General features: G+C 42.9%; 1 protein-coding gene across 3 annotated transcripts; it reads left to right on the plus strand.

Annotated features, from left to right (window-relative positions):
- Window positions 1–193: 193 nt before the first annotated feature.
- Window positions 194–22,061, plus strand: abat (4-aminobutyrate aminotransferase). Of its 3 annotated transcripts, none has more exons than XM_060892687.1 (16): window positions 194–334; window positions 6,968–7,144; window positions 7,945–8,042; window positions 8,212–8,241; window positions 9,244–9,361; window positions 13,414–13,463; window positions 13,584–13,664; window positions 14,037–14,129; window positions 14,716–14,778; window positions 16,331–16,394; window positions 16,523–16,671; window positions 16,879–17,016; window positions 17,534–17,701; window positions 18,392–18,538; window positions 19,361–19,472; window positions 19,809–22,061. In XM_060892687.1, the coding sequence occupies exons 2-16, from the start codon at window positions 7,081–7,083 to the stop codon at window positions 19,928–19,930; spliced, it is 1,497 nt and encodes a 498-aa protein (XP_060748670.1). In that variant the 5' UTR covers window positions 194–334; window positions 6,968–7,080; the 3' UTR covers window positions 19,931–22,061. The 3 variants fall into 3 exon arrangements, with proteins under 3 accessions (XP_060748670.1, XP_060748668.1, XP_060748667.1); XM_060892685.1 differs by lacking the exon at window positions 194–334 and adding an exon at window positions 1,603–1,740; XM_060892684.1 differs by lacking the exon at window positions 194–334 and adding an exon at window positions 3,563–3,703.
- The last annotated feature ends 94 nt before the right edge of the window (window positions 22,062–22,155 follow it).

A 22,155-nucleotide genomic window follows, 5' to 3' on the forward strand; every position in this document is an offset into this window, starting at 1 on the left:
TGAAGGTATAAAACTACATAAGACAAAAAAAAAAAAACAGCTCACGTGCCCTTACACGAGTCACATATGCGAGTCGAATCTCAATGCTCGAAGAACCGACTCCTTTGCGAAAGACACACGGCTAGGCAGGCAAAGAAGTATAGTGTTTCTGAGCTTTTATTTTTAGACGCTCGTCACTACAGAACTTTCCTTCAGAGTGCGAGGTGACTTAATATTCCCCACGTGGGTAGAAAATTAACTGTTGTTTTTGTTTTTTAATCCTTAATACAAATTGTCTCATTCGGCGCTGCCAAAGGAATCGTTTGGTGTTCGAGGGAATCAAATACCAACCAAGGCAAGTTTGTTCACATTTTGCTGATATTTCACTCTTTTTCCTGCGACACCATATTAAAAAAAAATGAACACCTTTAAACCTCCACAGGTGAAAAACTTCACTTGCTTTGTGCTTTGTATAATTAGCTGCTCGTTTATTCCTTATGATAATGAACAAAAGTCTTTTACACACATTTGTATTCAATCAGTAAATTAACTAAACTGTATTAATTGTGATTAATGGATTAAATAGATATTTCTAGATTTACCAGGTATGTTTTACTACAATGGGTTTCAGCTGTCTAAGGATCTGAATCGTTGAACCAAAGAGTCGGCTCTTTGAACCGTTTCTTTTAGGTAAACATTGTGAGCAACTTTTGAGATTCAAAAGATCCTTGTCTGTTTGTAATTGAAGTACGTGACAAGTCTCTCTCTCTCTCTCTCTCTCTCTCTCTCTCTATATATATATATATATATATATATATATATATATAATCAGGGTGATTGTTTACTAAAACCGCCAGACACAGGAACACTTTCTTTCCCCAATCACCCTGATTAACAACTCACCATATAATTATATTCCCTGCTTCATATCTATAAGTACTGCATTATCAGAACTGTCAGTCATCACATCATCTGTGTATATCACACACTACTACTGCTGCTGTATATTGTACAAAAGCATAATATTGCACAATCTTTTTATTTACACTTCTCACACTTTATGTACATAACTGATCTGTCATATATTCTGTATTCATATTTAATACTTATAATGTCTATTGTATCACATCTGTATTGTCTTGTATAGTATAGTGTTATTTATGTCTGTACTTTTGAGAGGCACAAACAGCTGGAACCGAATTCCTTGTGTGTGAACATCAACAAACTTGCCCAATAAACCTGATTCTGATTCTGAAAAGTCTTTGTGATGCAGTTGTGAGTGCAAAACTGGGGACAAAAATTAATTAAATTAAATTAATAATGATCAATATCCCCATCTGAATGAATTTTTTCCAACTAGTCATTAATTTTACACACTTTATCAATAGGTGATAATGTGAGAAAGCTTCCAAAATTTAATCAAAAAAAAAAAATGTAAATAAAAACCCCTCTCACGTGTTAAAGACGTGAGAAGAAAACAGCTCCATGAACCTGTTCACTTGTAGGCGGGGTCAAGCGTGGATGAGTTTACTCGTTTCCTATTGGACGACTCTGCTGGCCACTCTCTGTTTTGATTGGCTGGAGCGTATGAAGCTGTCCATCAGGTCCCGCCCACTTGTACCGAGGCCAGTCTCCTAGCGACGTGTTGAAGTCCTTGTTCGTTTAAACAGCTTCAATTTACATGTTTTCATTTTTTGTTTATTAATTTCTTCTAAGCTTCGACAAATCGTGCAGCTTTCCGAAGCGAAGAGAAGGCGCTTGGTGAGATGTTATTTTTGCTGCTTTGACAGTACGAACTGTGCAGCTGTTCTCCATCATTATGATGCGGTGTAATAACCTGTAACTAAGTGTGCACGCGCACTGACGAGTCACGAGCCGCGTCGGGTTTGTGTTTAAAGCTAAACGACTACACAATTTTCCTCGTTTATTTAGAGACCGGAGGCGTTTAGCGGAGCATTTTCGATACTGTACCTCAGAACCGGAATAAACTGATCCGTAACTGCTCGTATTTTTGTTTGCAGCTAGTCAGCTAGCACTATAGATGCTTATTTGAGCATAGCTGCTAAGTGACAGGATGAAACCGGTCAGAACCGGATCTTATTCCTCTTCCCAGTCGGGTTGCCTTAAAATAAACAAATAAATAAATAACGCGAGACACAACAACTAGTTAATTGGTGACAATTTGGTGCTATAAATCCTAATGTAAAGAGAAGAGTAAAAGCATCCAAAGTGATGTTCTTCATCATTAAAAGCTCCTGTTTGTCCTGAAACATTTTTATAAATGAATACGGATTAAAAAGTTTGTTCGTTTGTTTGTTTCAGTCACTAATCTTATTCACACCTGAGGAGGGGGGGGGCTGTCAAAATGCAGCTAAAAATGCTAACAGTTTGAGTGAACGTGACGTCACGCGGTCATGCGGTGACGTCACCACAGGCGGTGAGGCGAGGACGCGTTGTGGATGTAACGTGTAGTTTTAGTCAAACAGGTAATGAATATATCACACTGGGACGACTGGGAGAACTGGGAGCAGGTTGTTACAGGATGTGATAAAAGTGCCCAAGGTGTTTCTTGTTAAAGTGTCAGATGTTTGTTATGCAAAACCGTGTGAGTCATTTGTTTAACATGGTTTGTTTGGATCGTTGTGTTTCTCAAGCCGCTCTGTTGGTGAGCTTACGTTGGTTCCTCTGATCAGTGCGATGATTCTTTGACGTCGTTCAGCAGATGACCGTCTTTAGCTCCACGAAATCATCCTGTGTCGAACTCGAAGCTTTTTGACAGGCGAGCTCAAAGTGTTGCAGTAAAAAAGGGACGAGTCAGTATTCTCAAATTATTCAAATATCTGGAAGTCATGAATAATTTGCTTAAAATTATGCAAGTTGCTGTTAGATATTTTCATAGTATGGTAACAGCAGTGACTAAAGGATCCTGATCCTGTGAAGAACAAGAAGTCTTAAGGACCATCAACACTTGGTCAAAACGAGAAGAACTCCACTGCTGTTGTGGACTGACTTCTGTTTCCTACAGAACTAACAAATGATCTCAAAGGTTTGTCTTCTAAAGACCTCAAAAGGTTTGAGGTCTTTGCCCCGTAGGTATCTGAGAAGCTTTGCCCTGTAGGTATCTAAGACCCGAGGCTGTTCTCAATCGTTGTGCTAGATTTAAAATTTCAGGATCAGGAGTTACCCTTTCTTAAATACATTTGAGAATGATATTCCGTTAAAAGTCAGCGGAAAGCGAAGCACGGTACCTCATCATGTCTGAGAACTTAAGCACAGGAACATGCTATGAGTAGCAGAGCGAGTCCAAAGGGAGGAGGTTTGTGAAATCTTTGGCCAGTTGGAGCTGGATTGAAGTGCGAACTGGAGCTGGATTGAAGTGCGAACTGGAGCTGGATTGAAGTGCGAACAGTAGTTAATTCATTAAGAAACAAAACAAATAGAAAATTCTATCTGAAACCATGGGCTTAGCGGTGAGGTAACGTCCGATCACACAACGTGACTAACCGTGATGACCCTACTGAAGAATAGTCCTGTAATACAGGACGAGTCTCAGAGTGTGTAACAGTGTGGTCTTGACCTACAGCTCTGCTGGTAGTTACATATTAACTACACCAGGACTTTGAACGTGATTCATTTGTACATCATTTTGGGCCACAAAGCACTGCATGTAGACCTGTGGGTGAAGACGCCTCCGTCGTTCTGATCACCGGATTAGAGCGTTAAGGTTTGTACTGTTTTTGTAGAAATTTTGTCAGACGAAACCTATGACTTTTAAATCAAATTTATGCTTCATGTGTTGTTACATCCAACGTTTCGTATTCTCCGTGGTGTGGTTTCCTTGGCAACTGTGGACTAACATTTACCCCGTTTAAAGAACTATCGTGTCCGAGCGTGTTCTTTGCTCCGAAATCTAATCAGACCTTAATTATCCTTTTCAATATGATTACCTCTAAAGCATCTCACAGGAAAGTCATGTGATGACGGACACTGCGGTTTAATCACAAGGACTGGATCTTTAGTATAACCAGACCATTATGTACCTCTGTGGTGCTCCTCCTGAAAAGGAGTTGGTTTTGGAGCTGAGAAATGTTTTGAAGCCTTGAGAAAATCCTGCTGAGTTGTGAGCAGGACGCGCGGATGTGAAATGGACAGTTTGTTCTATCGATTTACAGATTCCGGTTTTGCTTGCACAGTTTTCAGGGGGATTTATTTACCCGGGGTTGTTCGTTCAGTTCTGCAGTACATGCTGTGTATGATCCGGAGATTCTGCTCCTAAAAACAACAACCAGACTCGAATTGAACAATCTCAGTATCTTTCTGACTTTTGACAGAAAACGCAGTTTTTAAAAAAAAAAAATACAAAATCATGAAACGTTTCCACACGGTCGCTCAAATGGCATTTTTAATTACTCTCTAATTTTCACCACCATTAAAATTCGAGTACTGAACTTCTAAAAGCTCCACACCACCGTATAGAGCGCTCTCAATAAAGCTTCCTAATCTTTATAGAACAGGAATGATGCCAGGTGTTTTAAAATCTCACCGCCTCCATTTCCGCCGAGCTCATGAGGCGAGGTCGTGTAATACAGCGGTGATTAGCATCTTAATGGTCCTGTCTAATGGCTCTAATGGGGAGAATGCTTGTGTTGTTGCTTTTACCTTTGAGCCCTCACGTGGTGGAGAGACGTTCTCCGGCAGCGCCAGTCTCCTCCGCTCTCCGTTTACAAAACCAGCTCCGAGCTTACGTAATAACCAGAGACCTGGATTTGTTTGGCAAAATGAAATGTTTCCCTGGTGCAGTCAAGATCTGCATAATAATGAGCTGGACCGCACCGGAGTCCCCCAAAGCAACCAGAGGCGAAAAAAGGGAGGAAATTGTTTCATGCAACATCATCTAGGAACTCGGACACACAAGCAACGGAGAGGTGTTAGACTGAGTAAAGGGATTTTTCACAGCTATTGTAACTGGAATGAATTCAGTGACATCGATCTGCATGTTGCGTGTAATCCAAACCCGGTCGATCTTTGGTGTAATCTCGACCGAAATTAAACTCAAAAACTAACCCTTTTGACAGAAGTAATTTCTGTAATTGCTTGCGGTTAATAATAAATAATCACTGAAGACACATCTGTAGTCTGGCTTTTCTTCATCTTTCTCTGCACATTATGACTGATTTACCTTTAACATGTCTGCCATGAGGAAAATATGCGAGCAGCCGAACTGTTCTCAATCTCTGTCACTCAAAAACATAAGATCTTTTCACCCACCCGCTCCATCTTAAGTGTCCGGGGCTTATGTAGCGCCTCTGGAACAAACCAGTTCTATCCAGTCTGGACGAGGGGGCTCCCGATAACGCGTGCTGCTAGAACATTCCTGTCAGAGTCGGCCGGCACTGTTACGTAACCGTCTCCCTCGAATGTGGAGCAGAATAAGACACACTCACTCCATGCCTCCTGTTAGGAGGGAGAATAAAGACGCAGACGGTGACGGGCGTCTTCATTAGTCCCTAATACCATACATACAGAACTGCTAGTGCTGAGAGCAATGAGCCAGAAGGCTTTCACTGTTGTTCATGTAAGTTAGCAGTTCTGTTTAAACTGACTTACGATGGTGAATTTAGATGGACAGCACGGATTGGTCGGATGTCCTTTGGAAGATGGAAGCGGGAGGACGAGGGATCGGTTCTGCACGTTCTGTGTTTAAGTGCATTTATATGCTAATTATCGAAGCCGATATTTGACAGTGGCGCTAGGACAGACCTCTCTTTGCCCTATATTATAGACGGAGAAGGTTTTCACTCAAAACTGAGTCCATGACTTCACTTATTTGCTGAGAGTTATTATTTATGTCTGTATTTATGTCTACATTTATTTGCTGAGTTCATTTATTCAACAAAAGGAAGCAGAAAAGAAATCATCAGCCTCATTAACGCTTGACAGAACGCCCAGTAAAGTTCTTCTTTATCATCGGGTGCCCACACAGAGCCGTCTGTAAGCATATGGTAGACATGGCAGGAATCAGGATTCCCTCGTCGTCTCGCTTAACCAGGACTGTGGTGTTTGGGCGCTCGCGTGTCGGGAGGTTTAACAGCACCTCGGAGCGTCAGCATTAGTCACCGTCGCGAAGTCTCGGCGCTGACCAGACGGACCTGCAAAGCGTCTGCTGCTTTCCAGCGATAGAGCTGCGTTCACAAAATGTTCTGAGACTAACAGTAGCTCCTGGCTGATATGTGCATCATGACAGCTGAATGTAATTAATAACTAGAGTATGGTGGAGATTAGAGACTGGTGACTGGGTGACTCTCTGATTCTCCAGGAAGATAAAGAGTTAGATGTGATTTATATATTGATCCTTGAGCGTTTCTCTAAAAGCCATTTGTGTCGAGAGCTTCATAATAAACCAAAGCTTTGCTGGCATTTCTTCCTGAACACACTCATCACAGACGGCGGTTATTGATGCAGCAAAGAAAAGCACGGAGTCTAAAAGAAATGGATTCATATAAATCTGGATAAATTACACAGATTTGCCTCTCAGTGTTGGAGCTGGATCTCAGCCGGAGCATTTGAAAATCAGACGTCGGTGGACATTCGTTTCCTGTTGATGCAGCAAACCAGCAGAACGTTAGTTTGATGGGCTACAAAACAACATTTACATCAGTATTTTTTGGGAATCTTTGATGCATTAATAGGACGAGCTCCTGTACGATGAGACACGAGAACGATTAGAAGACGATCAGCCGAGTAAACGGTTGCACGGATGTTCGTCTGTTATTTCTGTCAACTGCATCACTCTGAGACGGGAAAGTACTCGAGGGACGCTAAACCTCCACCGGTTCCAACATGGCGCACGTTATTAAAAAAAAAGTCCTCAAAAAAAAAACTGAAAAGCTGCATTTTCTGATAATGTAATCATCTGCACTATGTGTAGAAAATGAGTAATACTTTTATACTTTCATTTTTAACTTGGTCTTGTTTGCTTTTTCCGCAGGTGTTGTGAAAGGCAGGTGCTCCGAGCCCCTGTCTCTCTCTCTCTCTCTCTCTCTCTCTCTCTTTCTCTTTCTCGTTCTCTTTTTTGCCTTCGTCCTCGTATAAGAGCTCTACATGGCACTCCTCAGCCGCAACCTGACCCTGTCCCTTCAGCGGAACCTGCGCCTCATGGCCCCAGGTAAAAGACAGAACATATCAGACAGAAAAAAGAGGCAGAAGGAGCCATAAAAATCATATCCTGTCCCTTGACCGGTGTTTATGGGCTGGACTGAGTGTTAAGGCAACACTTATGTAATGTAAAGAGCTGGTTAACAAGCAAGTACTTCTCACAGAGAGAGTCTAGAGTCCAGACTTTTTCAACATCAGAGTGAAGAATACGTGAGTGAACACGAATCACTAGTTTGGATAAGGTCCAGAGAGCAGAAAGCTTTGTTTAAACGGGTCGCGATCTAGACAGAGTTAAATCTGTAGCACGAGCTTCATCTTCCTATCTGAACTTTCAGTGAACCCTCGATGTTCCGTGGGTGGGGGGCGGGGCCATCCAGGAAGAGACCACGCCCACCAGGAAAGAAATGTTTCTGAAACGTGTGACGCTTCTGTCTCGGGACAAGTGGAGCAAATTGTGGAAGGAAAAAAAAATACTGAAGACTAAACATTTACAAAATGATATACTTACTATAAATTAGACTAGGTTTTCAGAAACCTTTCTTTCTTTTGATATAATAGTGATCATGAAGAGTTAGTTAATATGCAGATTAGTTGGGATTAGTATCAGGTCTTCTAACGACTGTTTGAGCATTAGCTATTTTCCTGTTCCTAAACCCTCCGCTGAGAATTACACATTAGCTTTAACGTCATCAGCATCATTTACAGCCGATCATGGTCCGGTTTATGAGAGTGATAACATAAAATATCTTCTTGAGGTGCTGTGATTTCCACCACTGTAACCTGATTGTTTCGCATATTTATAACCCGCAGGCTGCAGATACGTCAGTCAGACAGCTACGAAGACCGTCTCCGAGTTTGAATACGACGCTCCGTCCATGAAGACTCCTGTACCGGGGCCCAGGTCAAAGGTTTGATCTCATCCTCGACCCCTTGCTTATTGCATCTTTACATTTTTTGAATCAGACACAAGTCAGTCGTCCTTTCAGATTTCACCAGAATTAAAATCTCTCGTGTCGCTTCGCCCCCACGACACGTTGCACGACAATCATGTTGTTGTCTCTTTTCCTCTCTAAACAGGAACTGACAAGGCAGCTGGGAGAAATTCAGGTCAGTACTGCAGTTCAGACAGAATACCGAATCCTCCACATTGTTATAGTGTCAGGTTTAAGGAGGAGTTATAATATAAATTCAGCAGGTCAGTCTGTAGAAACCTTAATATTCCCCTCACAGCTCCAGCCCACAGGCTCCAGCCATCACTTGTTGTGTAATTCAGGAAATAACCTTAGGAGTTCTGGTCTGTTTTTTCTCACCCCAGCAACTGCGAGCTGACTTTCTGCACAATGCCGCAGTGCGAATACAACGGCTATAAGGGATAACGTTAACATCACCAGTCTGCTCATGTGCTCGCACATATTCAGGACTATTTCTGTAACATTCACACGGCGTAGTAATGTTTCCTTAGAGAAACATTAGAGCGGAGAGAAAGGGAGCACAAAGAAGCAGACTTTGTGGTTACGGGCATGTTGCGACACAGCACAAACTCAACCTGGTCTTTCAAAAGTGCACATCATATATATGTAATAATATTGCGTTTTTTTTATTGTACTACTATCACAGACTTTATTGCTCTTTGTCTGGAGAAATGTTGCTAAGCAGCAGTACTAAATTTCATCATAAAGTTCTCCACCCCTCATTGAGACATATCACAGATATCCAGAGGTTTTTTTACTGTCAGGAAAAAGCCTTTTTTTTTTTCTCGTTTGTCTGTTTAATATTGTGTACCGTCAAACCAAAACTGCCGAGTAGCTCTATTTACTCAAGTCAACCGATTAGTTCTGGTGCTTCCTTTTGGTCAGAATTAATCGATGACTTCTCTAACAGCAGCTCGGACAGGATCCCTGTTCGGATCGACTGTCTCTTTAAACGTCCTCCAGTACACTCGAGCGTAGAGGAACGCTGACACGGCAGATGGTTTTAAAAGGCGCTTCTGCGGTCCAGGAAGAAATTTCCACAGAAGTATTATTGAAGTCGCAGCTTTTTACACACACCATGAGTCACACTGAAACACTCCTTTCATATCTGCTCCGTTTTTGTCTTTTCGCTTCACAGAACGTGGGCGCTGTTAATTTCTTCTGTAACTATGAGGAGAGCCGGGGAAACTACCTGGTGGATGCCGACGGCAACCGAATGCTGGATCTGTACACACAGATCTCATCTGTTCCTCTGGGTACGTCCTGTGATGTGATCTCTGCACATCAGACAGTTTTTCAGGCTACATGAACCGCCATGTGAACTCATTATGAGCCTGTAGCTGACCTCAGGGTAGGGCTGGGCGATATGGCTGAAAACTGTATCACGATATCAGTGTTTCATGTCGGTCGATATCGATAATTATTCATATTTTTTATGACCCACTTAAAATAAGGACCAGGAGAAAAATATTACATTTAAACCTTTTTATTTTAAACTTAAACCTTCCTCTGATCGTAATCCCCTCAGTTATTAAGACAGAAATGTCAACAAGCAGGAAAACTCCAATAATTATAATGTAAACATGAGTCTAAAGTCACAATGAACACTTAACAATTATCTCTTAACATTTAAGGTGCAAAATAAAAGAACATGTAAGAAATGCTTAATAAAGTGTAATAAAATAGAATTTAGGGCAAGTTTAGTGTTAGGAAGTTCACTAGCTGTTCACCTTCTGGTGAATAAAGTGTTTTAAAATGTGTGCAGTGTTTTGTAAACGTAAATAAAACTGAGGTAGACTGAGATACATCTGTGATATAAAACACAAACCTGATACACTACAGTAACATTGTTTGAAATATAAAACCTGCAGAAATATAAAAAAAGTAGCTGACTTTTCCTCTTTTATTTACAACTTCCTCGCTCGCTGCGGCTCATTTTCTGCTTATCGGCGCAACCGAACACGATACTGTTACATGATTGGCTGTTAGCGTGTCACTCCCTACGTTGCTAGGTTACCAGAGAGGGAGCGCCTTGCTTCGCGACCTCTGTTTTCTTCCGACGAAGAATAAAAAATATCGGAACGTTTTATCGAACGCATTTTTTATCGCTATCGATCACGTGTCTATCGCGATACATATCGTTATCGTTTTATCGCCCAGCTCTACCCCAGGGACGGTATGACAAAAAAGTGAAGTTGGACATGAGAGTTAAGGAGACGAGGCTTGAAAAAAAACAACAGTGTGTCCTCGCTATTAAACAAACTCCTCAGCTTACAAATTAGATTGTGTAGCTGAGTGAAGCATATGAAGATTTGGAAATATATATAAAATAATATTTTCAGACCAGAAAATTAAAAAAAGAAAGAGTTTAGATGAAAAACCAAGTGTTCTAATAATAATACATGTGCTGTAATAATAAGTGTGTGAGGTTTCCTGTGTGCTGGTCCACACCGGAGCAGGATGTTTGTTAGTCTTTAGTTAGCTGTGCCTGCTGGGAGAACTGAGGCTGACTGATGACGTGTGACTGACAGCTGGAGAGGTGACACACAGCAGAATATACTCCAGCTCTCTCAATATACATCATACACACACAGTGTCCTACATCATCATCTCTACGGCACACGGTTCAGCCGTCCTTTTTATATTCCATCAGTTCTGACAAATCGAGCGAGACTTCAGATCTCATCTCTCTCTCTCTCGCTCGCTCGCTCTGGTACCCGCAGATATGATGAGATTAAGTTGATTTGATTTCTTCCCCTTGCTTCTTCAACATCATCAGTCAGGACACAAATGAATAGTGGACAGAAATGAAGAGCGTAATCAGGCCTTTGTGTTATTACAGCACTGCCACAGCACTATTCAGCCACTTCCCACCGTGATGTTTATTACAGCCGAGCCGAGCGCCGATTTGTGCTCTCGGATAATGAGAGAGACCGAGTGCATCAGCCGTGACGACACACTCACACGGAAGAAATGTGTGTTTTAGAGCAAAACGTAAGAGCAGATTTGACCTCATTCATCTGTCCGAGCTCTGAAAGCTTCCTAGTAAACGGTAGCTGATGTTCTAGACACGTTTCTTATCCCTCTTAAGCCCTATTCGGACGGGATTAGTTTTACATGGGGACGTGGGGGTAAAGCAATTATTACCAGAGCTTCTCTGTGATTTTAGTCCTGTCCGAATGTGCCATTACGGACAATGTCAGTAAAGATTACGGCGACTTTTACCTTCTGTAAAAAGGTCCAGAAAAATGACCTCAGGTAATACTAATCCTGTCCGAATAGACCCGCTGTAAATATGTACGGTAAAATTCCGTCAATTCCTGTTTAAAAGTAATTTTTGGCGCGTTTTGCAAGCATGGAGGCGCCATGTTGTCTGTTTGCGCACGTGATAACAGGAAGCAACGTCATACGCACATGACGACAAGGAGGTTACTGTGGTGCGTAAAGCGAGTTACCCCTCCCACTTCTGCTAGTTTTACTGAGATGTCTTGTCCCGTGTGAATTGGCCAATTAATATTACAGACGTCCTGAGGTAAAATTGCATTACTCCACGTCCCCACGTAAAACTAATCCCGTCCGAATAGGGCTTTAAACACCCAGAGAACTAAAAATTCCAGTCATTCAGAAAACTACAGAATGTGTGTTCATATTTTTGTAAAGGGTGCCAATAATTTTGTTGACTGTATGTTGCCTGTGCCAACGATCTGGGCTGCAGACAATCACACAGAAAAGTGTTGATCCATCTGTGGGAATTTCTTCAGTTTCATGCACAGGGAACTCACACACACTCTCACACACACACAGAATAAAAGTGAAAGGGGTCAGTGCAGTTCATGTGTACATGTGTGTGTAACGTTAGAGCAAAGCTCTCTGGCCCCTTGGGGGAGTGTGTGTGTGTGTGTGTGTGTGTGTGTGTGTGTGTGTGTGTGTGTGTGTGTGTGTGTGTGTGTGTGTGTGTGTGTGTGTGTGTGTGTGTGTGTGTGTGTGTGTCAGTGTCATAGAGAGGTCTGGTTCTCCAGATAAGGCCACATGTTCAGCATCACAACAGCTTCTGTTCTCCCTGATCTAGCATCCGTCTGTTAGCATAAACCCTCTCTATACAACTAACTAAAGCTTCTGTTAACTTTAACCCATCCGCTGGAGTCATCGCCCTCTGTTCTGTAGAGTCATGTAGGGTCATGTAGCGGAAACGTTCTCTGCTGGCGTTTGGAGGAACTGCTCTGCTGGTGCTTATGTAACCCATCCAGTCCACAACACCGCTCTCACACGACACGATACATTCATGTGAAAACCTTCAGCAGCTGTAGATTCAATCGGGCATTTAACGATGAATTGCCTTAAATATATGTACTGTTCAAATATAAATCAATGAGTTTACGATGCCTTCGTGTCCCGAAAGCCGCAGCATGTAACACAGCTCTGTTTTTATTTATTTACCCATAAAACTGTCGTCTTGTTGCTCATAATTGAACTCACTCTAACAGCCCCAGATAGTCTCCTGTTCACCTGTACGGAGATCCAGTTACATCACACAATCTTTGTACATAAAGGATTCTGTGTCCGCGTCATTAAACCACCTTCTTTAATCAAGCCTTAACGTTCGACCCCTCCGACTCTCTCTTATCTAATCAGCTACTTTCATCTAAATTGCTTCCATAAATGTGTGTGATTTAGATCAAACACAAGAAAGGAACTGCTACAGAAGCCAAACTCGTTGATGTCTAATCGACTCCGTGTCACGGTCCATCAGACGACGACCTCTGACCTAGCGTTAATATTGTAAACGATGCAACCCTATTCATCTCCGTTAATAGTTTATTCTCACGTAAGTAAGAATTAATCGACTTGTAAAATGTTTGTATTAAAAAGGAAGTGCTGGATGAATAAAGAAGAATCTTCAACGAGAGTTTTTTGTCCCTCGTCTCTCGCTTTTAGCGTTTGTTTAAAAGTCCCGCGCTAGACACGTACTTAATTCCTTTCTCATAGCGGAGATGATTATGTCTGAATCGGCGACCGAATTGACCCTCAGACACGGTTTGCTTCGGGTGCCGCTTAACCCGAGGCGGAGCTGCTGTCGTATTTACAGAAGCCTGACACACAGAATCACTGAGACTCTCATTATGTGCAGCTCATATTGTCCACAGCCTCCAGACTCATTGTGGTTACTGCAGCGTGGGTTTGTTTGGTCACTACACAGCATACGGTATATAGAACATTACTGCTCTTCAACCCCAAACAAAAAAAACACCTACACAGATAAAGCCGTGTGCAAATATCTGTTTAACGTTTACATTGTGATTTCATACAGGTTATAATCATCCGGCTTTGATGAAAGTGCTCAGCAGTCCCAACAATCTGGTAAGACGGCACTGCGTACTGTATAGTGTGGGAGTAGTGATGTAGCGAAGCATAAAGGACCACAGGTCTGACTGCATTCCATCCACAACCTTAACGTTCGTGTTCCCTTCTGTTCCTCAGAGTGCGTTTGTTAACCGCCCAGCACTTGGAATGCTGCCACCTGAGAACTTTCCTGAAAAACTGACTGAAAGTCTGCTTTCGGTGAGAAAAACAATATATATAACAGCAGCTTGAGCCTTTAAATGAGGTGTTAACGTCATGGGCCAAGATGTAACGACATCCTAAACGTGTCCAAATCTTTGTGACTCAGTCTGGATTTGCAGTAATTCAGTCTGGATTCATTCCAGCAACCCCCTCCAGCTTATGCACTTGCTGCAGTAGTCTCTGTGCAGTGAGGTGTATAAATACGTCCTTTTTTTAATAATCATTTAGACTTCAGTTCTGTCTGTAATACCGTGTCGAACCTCAGGACTTAGACATAGGGCTTATTTTTATAATAGCATTGCTCTAAAGTATCGCTTTGGTTATATGAAGTGTCTAATACCCCAAACCCCTCACCACCACCACCACCAGATCGCTCCCAGCGGAATGACCCGGGTGCAGACCATGGCGTGTGGCTCCTGCTCTAATGAGAACGCCTTCAAGGCCATGTTCATCTGGTACAAAGTGAGTCCACAGTTAACACACGTTACACACACACACATATATAATGTGATTAAAGTCTTACTCTTGAAATGCAGTATGATGTAATTGTTTTAGTGCTTGTTGTTGATGGATCATGATGTAATATAATTGTCATTTTCTCCATATAATAGCATTTTAGTCTTGTTTGTATTTCACTCTTGAAATATCTCTTTTTTTTCTTTTCTTTTAGCATATTGTGAACTACAAAAATGTACCAAGTAGAACTCCAGATTAAGTTGTGTGTTTGTGTGGTGTGTGTGTTTGTGTGGTGTGTATGTATGTGGTGTGTGTGTCTTTTTGTGTGTGTGGTTTGTGTGGTGTGCGTGTGTTTGTGGGGTGTGTGTATGTGGTGTGTATGTATGTGTGTGTGTGTGTGGTGTGTGTTTGTGGGGTGTGTGTATGTGGTGTGTATGTATGTGTATGTATGTGTGGTGTGTGTGGTGTGTATGTATGTGGTTTGTGTGGTGTGTGTGTTTGTGTGGTGTGTGTGTATGTGGTGTGTATGTATGTGTATGTTTGTGTGGTGTGTGTGTTTGTGTGGTGTGTGTGTGTGTGATTTCCCATTTAGAACAAAGAGAGAGGCACCAATAATCCTTCACCAGAGGAAACAAGCTCCTGTATGATTAACCAGGTAACTCACTACAACACCAGTCCACATCATCTACCAACTGGTCTGTAAATACTGCAACTGCAAGGTCAAGACTTTTGGGTCTGAGCGCAAAATCATTGTGTAAAGAGTTTCTGATGTCACTGAAAGTTGTGTTGGGTTTTTTCTTCACAGCTCTCAGATACCCCTTTTCCACCAAAAAGAACTGGGTGCTGGTTCAGAGCTAGCGCTGGTGCTGGTTCAAAGTTGGTTCCACTGGCGAACCTTCTAAGAACCGATTTGTCTTTCCATCAGTTAGAGAGCATCACAGAGCCGAGTCTGACGTCACTGTATACGTGTCACGTTACACAGCAACGTTAGTGCAGCAGCGACAAACACAAACACAACAACAACAATGGCGGATGTTGCTTTACTGTTAATGCTCATGGCTTTGTGAACCTACATTAACACCCAAACGCGGCGAATCCGACGTGTACGTGCAGCTCCATGTAATCTGTATAAACGGAGGTTGTTATGGAGAAAGTACATAACGTTATTTTATCATTAACACAGAAAAGGTTAGCCTTAGCATGTAGCTACTTACTATCATGTGTGCTGATAATGTATCATATCGCAGTAAAGTAAAAGTGTATTAAACATTAGTATACTTAAGGTACGTTATCAAATGCGCTAACAGTAGCTCTGCCTCCAGCCCCGCCCCCAGACCCTACTTAAGGTACATTATCAAATGCGCTAACAGTAGCCCCGCCCACAGCCCCTAACACAAGCGGTTCTTAAGTCTATACCAGCAACGTTTTGGTGCTACTTAAGAACCACTTTTCCTGGTTCAGAGCCAGTGCTTTCTCTGTCGAAAAAGAAAGAACTGGTTCTAAATTCGGCTCCGAACCAGCACTCAAACTGCCCCGGTGGAAAAGGGCCATTAATGTTTTGCTATTAAATGTTGTTATTTTCCTTAGAAGACCCATCAAATTGGCATTTATGTTCCTAAAGGGGTGAGTTTGTGTTGTTTAGCACACACGAGTGCCCATTAGAAACTTGCTGTTCCAGTACTTCTGGAGGGAACTGTATCATACGCTAAAATAACACAGTGTTAGTCCATCAGGTTACATCATTCCATCGTATTTTAGTCATTTCTATTTCAAATGAATCACGAAAGCAGAATTACGTAGTTGTGTGGGAAATAAATTGCTAAAACGTGACTTTGCGTTATAACAGAAATGTTTATATACTTAACTACCCGCCATACGGCCATAAGTATGCGGACACCTGAACATGTGGATCGAAAACCATTTTGAGCTCGAAATGAGTTAAACAAGTTCAGCTTGGTATTTATTGTATAACGAGTACACATTTGTGCTCATAATCGTACAGGAGAATTAAGAGAATCTCTGCTCCGTTCAAAACGTTTTTACTCGATGATGATCTTTTTTTTTTCTTGGAGTTTAGATGTAAACGAATTCTCGGCCGCTTGAATAAACACGAGTGTCGTCCTGCTTAGTGTTTAACTTGAATGATCGCACTAATCAATCCGTCATTAAGGAAAAAGCTTTATCCGTGTGTGTGTGTGTGTTTGCAGGGTCCTGGATGTCCAGATCTGAGCATCCTGTCTTTTATGGGAGCCTTTCACGGGAGGACTATGGGTAAGTCTGATAAGAATCTTGCTGAATTTCTATATAAACTCCATCCCGAAGCATCCTGTTCAATTTCTGTGCATCTCCAAAGCAGTCGTTACTCCTCTGTCCTTACACTCGTGTCGATACTTTCTCAGGTTGCTTGGCCACGACTCACTCCAAAGTCATTCACAAGCTGGACATCCCGTCTTTTGACTGGCCCATCGCACCCTTCCCAAGGCTCAAGTATCCGCTGGAGGAGTTTGTTCAAGAGAACGCCCAGGAGGAGGCTCGCTGTCTCGAGGAGGTCACAGTTCCTCCACTCGTTCAATGCCTTTTATGATGTTTGTAATATCTGTCTATGAATATCTTCATCTTCTAGCAACCATGAACATGTTTAGTGACATCACACACTGAGCTCATGTGTAGCCCCTCCCACAAATAGGAATAGGAATTTAAAAGTCTCTCTGAGCTCATGGTGTGTGATTTTTTTTTCCCCCTGCGTGTGGATCAGGTGGAGGATCTGATTGTGAAGTGGAGGCAGAAGGGCAAACCCGTGGCGGGTATCGTCGTTGAGCCCATCCAGGCAGAGGGAGGAGACAATCACGCATCACCCGACTTCTTCATCAAACTGCACACCATCGCTCGGAAGGTAACGAAGCAAAAAAGGCTGCGAATCTGTGCGGTTTAGACATTCCTTTAATTCCATGTGTGGATTTTTAATAAGGATGCTGTAAGAGCGCCACATAGACAGCGAGATCTCTTCTGAATAGATTATTGTGGCTATGTTTAGATTGTTCTGGAATCACCTCGAGAGTGTAAATAATGAATAAATGATCGATCTTATGACTTAGCTATGTATAAAAATAAGCCCAGCGCATGAAGAAGTGAGCACACGACTCTCCTCGGGTGATTTCTGTCATCTCAGATCGCTCCAAAAGGAGCAACAGCCCTCGCATAACTGATGCACTCGCTCCCTTCTGTCTGACTCCTCGTGCTGCGCTTCAGTTTTAAGGACACACACTTTGTCTTAGCTGAAATGGTGACGGCTGTTATTGAATCACGTATGTTTTTTTGCTCAGTGCATGTATTATATATTTCTCCCAGCAGTCCTGGAGCTCTGACACTTTGTCTTGCTGTGACGCTGTTTGTTCTGCCTGCTCTTTCAGCATGGATGTGCTTTTCACGTGGACGAGGTTCAGACGGGGGGCGGAGCCACCGGAAAGTTCTGGGCCCACGAGCACTGGGGCACAGACGACCCTGCTGATATCGTCTCTTTCAGCAAGAAGATGCTCACAGGAGGATACTTCCACAAAGACGAGCTGCAGCCTGATAAGGTACTGCGTGTGTGTGCGTGAATGTGTGCGTGTGTTTGTGTATGTGTGCGTGTATGTGTGCGCCTCCGTGCGTATGTGTGCGAGTGTGTGCGCCTCCGTGCGTATATGTGCGCCTCCGTGCGTATATGTGCGAGTGTGTGTGCGCGCCTCCATGCGTGTGTGTGCGTGAATGTGTGTGAGCCTGTGTGCGTGTGTTTGTGTATGTGTGCGTGTATGTGTGCGCCTCCGTGCGTATGTGTGCGAGTGTGTGCGCCTCCGTGCGTATATGTGCGAGTGTGTGCGCGCCTCCATGCGTGTGTGTGCGCCTCCGTGCGTGTGTGTGCGTGTGTGTGTGCGCGTCTGTTGGCTCTGTATTTTCCTGCATTGACCACGTGTGAGTATTTAGTGCTAGTAACCAAGTCGCAGGCTTCCAATTTATAAACATAAACATCTGGAAAATGCCCTTTTATTAAAATAGTTTCTTTTGAAAACATTGTAAAAAACAAAAGTAGTTAGAATCTCGTGTCACACTTCAAGATCAAATCCTGTCATCGTTACTTAAAGCTGCCAGACTTTCAAGATGTCCTGGATTCCTGAAAAGCCTTAATTAACACTTCTGAGTAAGAGCGTTCCCACAGCACACCTGTTGAACGCACAGCGCCCTCTTGTGCCCTGTGGAAGCTGTTGCATGTTCTGTGTGTCATTGCTCAGGGTTACAGAATCTTTAACACGTGGATGGGAGACCCGTCTAAGAACCTGTTCCTCTCAGAGGTGCTGAATGTCATCAGAAGAGAGAACCTTCTGGAAGAAGTGACTCGCTCTGGGAAGACTCTGCTGCAGGGACTTTATGAGCTGCAGGTAACTTGTGCGGATTCTCGAATAAACCTCGTGGTGATGGATGAATTTATTCACTGTCGGTTTTTCTATTAAAAAAAATAATGAGTTTTATAGCTTTGGGTTTTTATTTCTTTTCCTTTTTAAGTTTATGTTTAAAAAAACGTACAGTGGTTCAGCTCAAACCTGCCCTCTAGTGGATAGTATCATGGGAGACATCCTGAAAAAGGCCCGTAACACCTTATTCACAGATCTCTCTCTCTCTCTCTCTGCCTCTCTCTGTCTCTGCCCCTCTCTCTTTCTGTCTCTGCCTCTCTCTCTCTCTCTCTGCCTCTCTCTGTCTCTGCCCCTCTCTCTTTCTGTCTCTGCCTCTCTCTCTCTCTGTCTCTGCCCCTTTCTCTCTTTCTGTCTGTCTCTGCCTCTCTCTGTCTCTGCCTCTCTCTCTTTCTGTCTCTGCCTCTCTCTCTCTGCCTCTCTCTCTCTCTCTCTGACTCTGCCCCTCTCTCTCTCTCTCTGCCTCTCTGCCTCTGCTTCTCTCTCTCTCTCTCTGCCTCTCTCTGTCTCTGCCCCTCTCTCTTTCTCTTCCCCTTTCTCTCTTTCTGTCTGTCTCTGCCCCTCTCTCTCTCTCTCTGACTCTGCCCCTCTCTCTCTCTGCCTCTCTCTGTCTCTGCCTCTCTCTCTTTCTGTCTCTGCCTCTCTCTCTCTGCCTCTCTCTCTCTCTCCGACTCTGCCCCTCTCTCTCTCTCTCTGCCTCTCTCTGCCTCTGCTTCTCTCTCTCTCTGACTGTCTCTGCCTCTCTCTCTCTCTCTCTCTCTCTCTGTCTCTCTCTCTCTCTCTCTCTCTCAGTCTCAGTATCCTCACCTCCTGAGTCGAGCTCGTGGTCAGGGCACCTTCTGCGCCATCGATGCCCGAGATGATGTCACCCGGGACCACCTTCTGCTCAAACTCAGGGACAAAGGTATTCAGGAACGAACACACACACACACACACACACACACACACACACACAAGTAAAAATAAACTTCTTTCTCTGGTCAGTGTTTGTATAGGACGTCGTGTGATTAACCACTAAATGAGCATTCAGACTTAAGAGTAATATTTTAGGCTCCATGTCTTTAAATAAATGTAAAAAGTAATTAATTAACGATGATAATTATTATAAATAATTAATACATCTCAGAACAATTACGGTACGTGCGCCATCATTAACTGTGCTGTAACACGACGAGGATCATGAAAAGCCAGAACGTTTCATCATGCCTGTTGTCCTCACACCACCCGTGTCTCTCCTCAGGCGTCCTTCTAGGTGGCTGCGGCGAAAATTCCATCCGCTTCCGTCCGGCTCTCGTCTTCAAAGAGTACCACGCTCATCAGTTCCTCAACATCTTCAACGACGTGCTGTCCGAGTACAAATAAAGAGCCGCGGAGCTCCGAGAATCCGAGGAGAACAAGCACAAGGGTCCGAACCCCTGAAACAGGCAGTTCCTTCCCCTCCCCCCCTCCCCCACTCACCTTTTTATTGTCCTAACCTTTTACTTCACTTTATAAATCATTTGTTTAATTTCACTCTAAAGCGCTCACTCTCTCTACACTTTCTCTCACTGTAACGAGCACAAAGGGGTCAGGAGTTTTATGGTGGATCATCAGTACACTATTAAGATTTATATCCAAATCTCTGTCTTTAATGAGTCTGAGGTGTCGTTCTAGGTGTTGATGCACCAGTCAGCAGCTTTAAAGGAGTAAGTCACAGTGATCCGCTCGGTAAGTGAAGATTATTTTGAAGGAGCAGTTTGTATTTTTAGAGCTGGTTCGGTGAACTGTGTGTGTGTGTGTGTGTGTGTGTGTGTGTGTGTGTGTGTGTGTGTGTGTGTGTGTGTGTGTGTGTGTCAAACAGGAGCTCGTTTTCGCCCTGAAAAATGTAAATAACTGAAATTTTATTAATAGAAGTATAAAAAAAAAACACTAAAATTACAAACTGCACCTTTAAATGATGACTGGTTTCCTCGGTCAGACTTAAGCACATGAATAAATCCAGGACAAGCTCAAATATATAAACCCTCTTCATCTACCTCAGAGCAAAGAGCGGCTCTGTAAAGGGTACGAAGCCCTCGTGGGAAAAGCGTAAGGTCGTGAGAGTGGAAGGACGAAACAGAAAAACACAAACGAGTCACTGTGATTATTAGGTGTGTATAGTGCCAGCTATCGAATGACTTTATGGAAGGTCAGGCTTCAGGAAACTCACCATCTCGCTCACACACACACACACACACCTAACTCTGGTCCTGGAGTGTTTTGTAGGGAGTAAAACGTCACCAGATCATTCGGGATGCTGAATACATCAGACCAGTCTTCGTTCCTCACATTCAGTACCACATCAATATTATGCATCCAATAGCAGGTCCATGTAGGTGCTGCAGGTTCAGTGTTTCCATCGTACTGTAGGAACCTGAAGAACACTACAGTGAAGGTATTCGTTTTTAATGTTATTCATGAACCGGCGATGAACGTCCTAAACTAGCTGCACACGCACAAAGCACAAGAAATCCTTTTTAGACCTTTGTGCTAAGCCACATATAAATAGTGTTTGTGTCTGATCAGGAAAAAAGGTACCGAACCGTACCGTCGCCCATCGCTGGAGCCGTCACGTACTCCTTCACGTTTGGTATTCCTCCCATCCTGGAAAGTCGTGCCTTTTTTTTTTTATTATTATTATTAATTTAATACATAATTAAGAGCTTTAGCTCCACGTTAGTTCTGTAAACAAGCGTTAAAGGCGTATTATAGGTAGGAAAGCCGTGCAGCAGCGATACAGAACTCGTACAGAAGGTTCTTCTCCAGCCTCGTTTGTTTACGCTCCTTCAAAGGGAAAGCCGACTTTACACACTGCACTAACGACTCCAGGATCACAGTCACACACCAACACTGTTCTCCAAAACCACACACAGTATTTTCATGTAGAATCTGTGTACCAGGGTTAACGTCCCACCACAAAAACCCACCGCCGCTCATCCCAAATCCAACCTGAACAGTCTTAACTCTGTGGATAAAGATATAGATGACGACACCGTGAGGTTTTTTGTTTGTTGTTTTTTTTACCCCCCAGGTCTAGTTATTAGATTCATCAGCAGTTAAAAGTCCATCAACGAGACACGGACACCTAAAGTTGACTACATGTTTAGAATATTTTCGAGCTAAATGTCGGTAATGCCGTATAGTGTCCCGTTTGTCCATGTAAAGTAATATAAAAGGTAGTTAGCGTTATCCTGGTGTTAATATAGCGGACAGACGGAGAAAATACTCACAGCTGCTCAGTTCACAGAGAGCGAAACTCCCAGTATACGTGACGACTCGTCTGTCTTTAACCAGTCAGTATTGTATAGAGTTGTGAATTATCTGTTAACCACTAACAACACCTTAACGAATGATATATCAATGCCATGTTTGTTTACTGTGTGAAATAGGATATTAAATGTAATGATTCTCACTTAAATATTGTCTAAGCAATATAAACACAATCAGAAATAAATCTGACATTTTTGGAGTTTGACTTTTCGTTGTTGTTTTTTTTTTTTTTAAAAAGAGGACGACGCTACGATTTACCGGCAAACGCATCGATATATTTTTAACACTTGCTTTGTTCA

This window comes from Tachysurus vachellii, chromosome 18 (assembly GCF_030014155.1).
Source record: "Tachysurus vachellii isolate PV-2020 chromosome 18, HZAU_Pvac_v1, whole genome shotgun sequence".
Taxonomy (NCBI): Eukaryota; Metazoa; Chordata; class Actinopteri; order Siluriformes; family Bagridae; genus Tachysurus; species Tachysurus vachellii.

Bases quoted from the DNA above. Each gene is read 5' to 3' on its own strand.
- abat (XM_060892687.1), top strand. From the start codon at position 7,081: ATGGCACTCCTCAGCCGCAACCTGACCCTGTCCCTTCAGCGGAACCTG. The intron at 14,779-16,330 runs GTAACTCACTAC...GTGTGTTTGCAG, and splicing joins GCTCCTGTATGATTAACCAG to GGTCCTGGATGTCCAGATCT. The intron at 17,017-17,533 runs GTAACGAAGCAA...CTGCTCTTTCAG, and splicing joins TGCACACCATCGCTCGGAAG to CATGGATGTGCTTTTCACGT.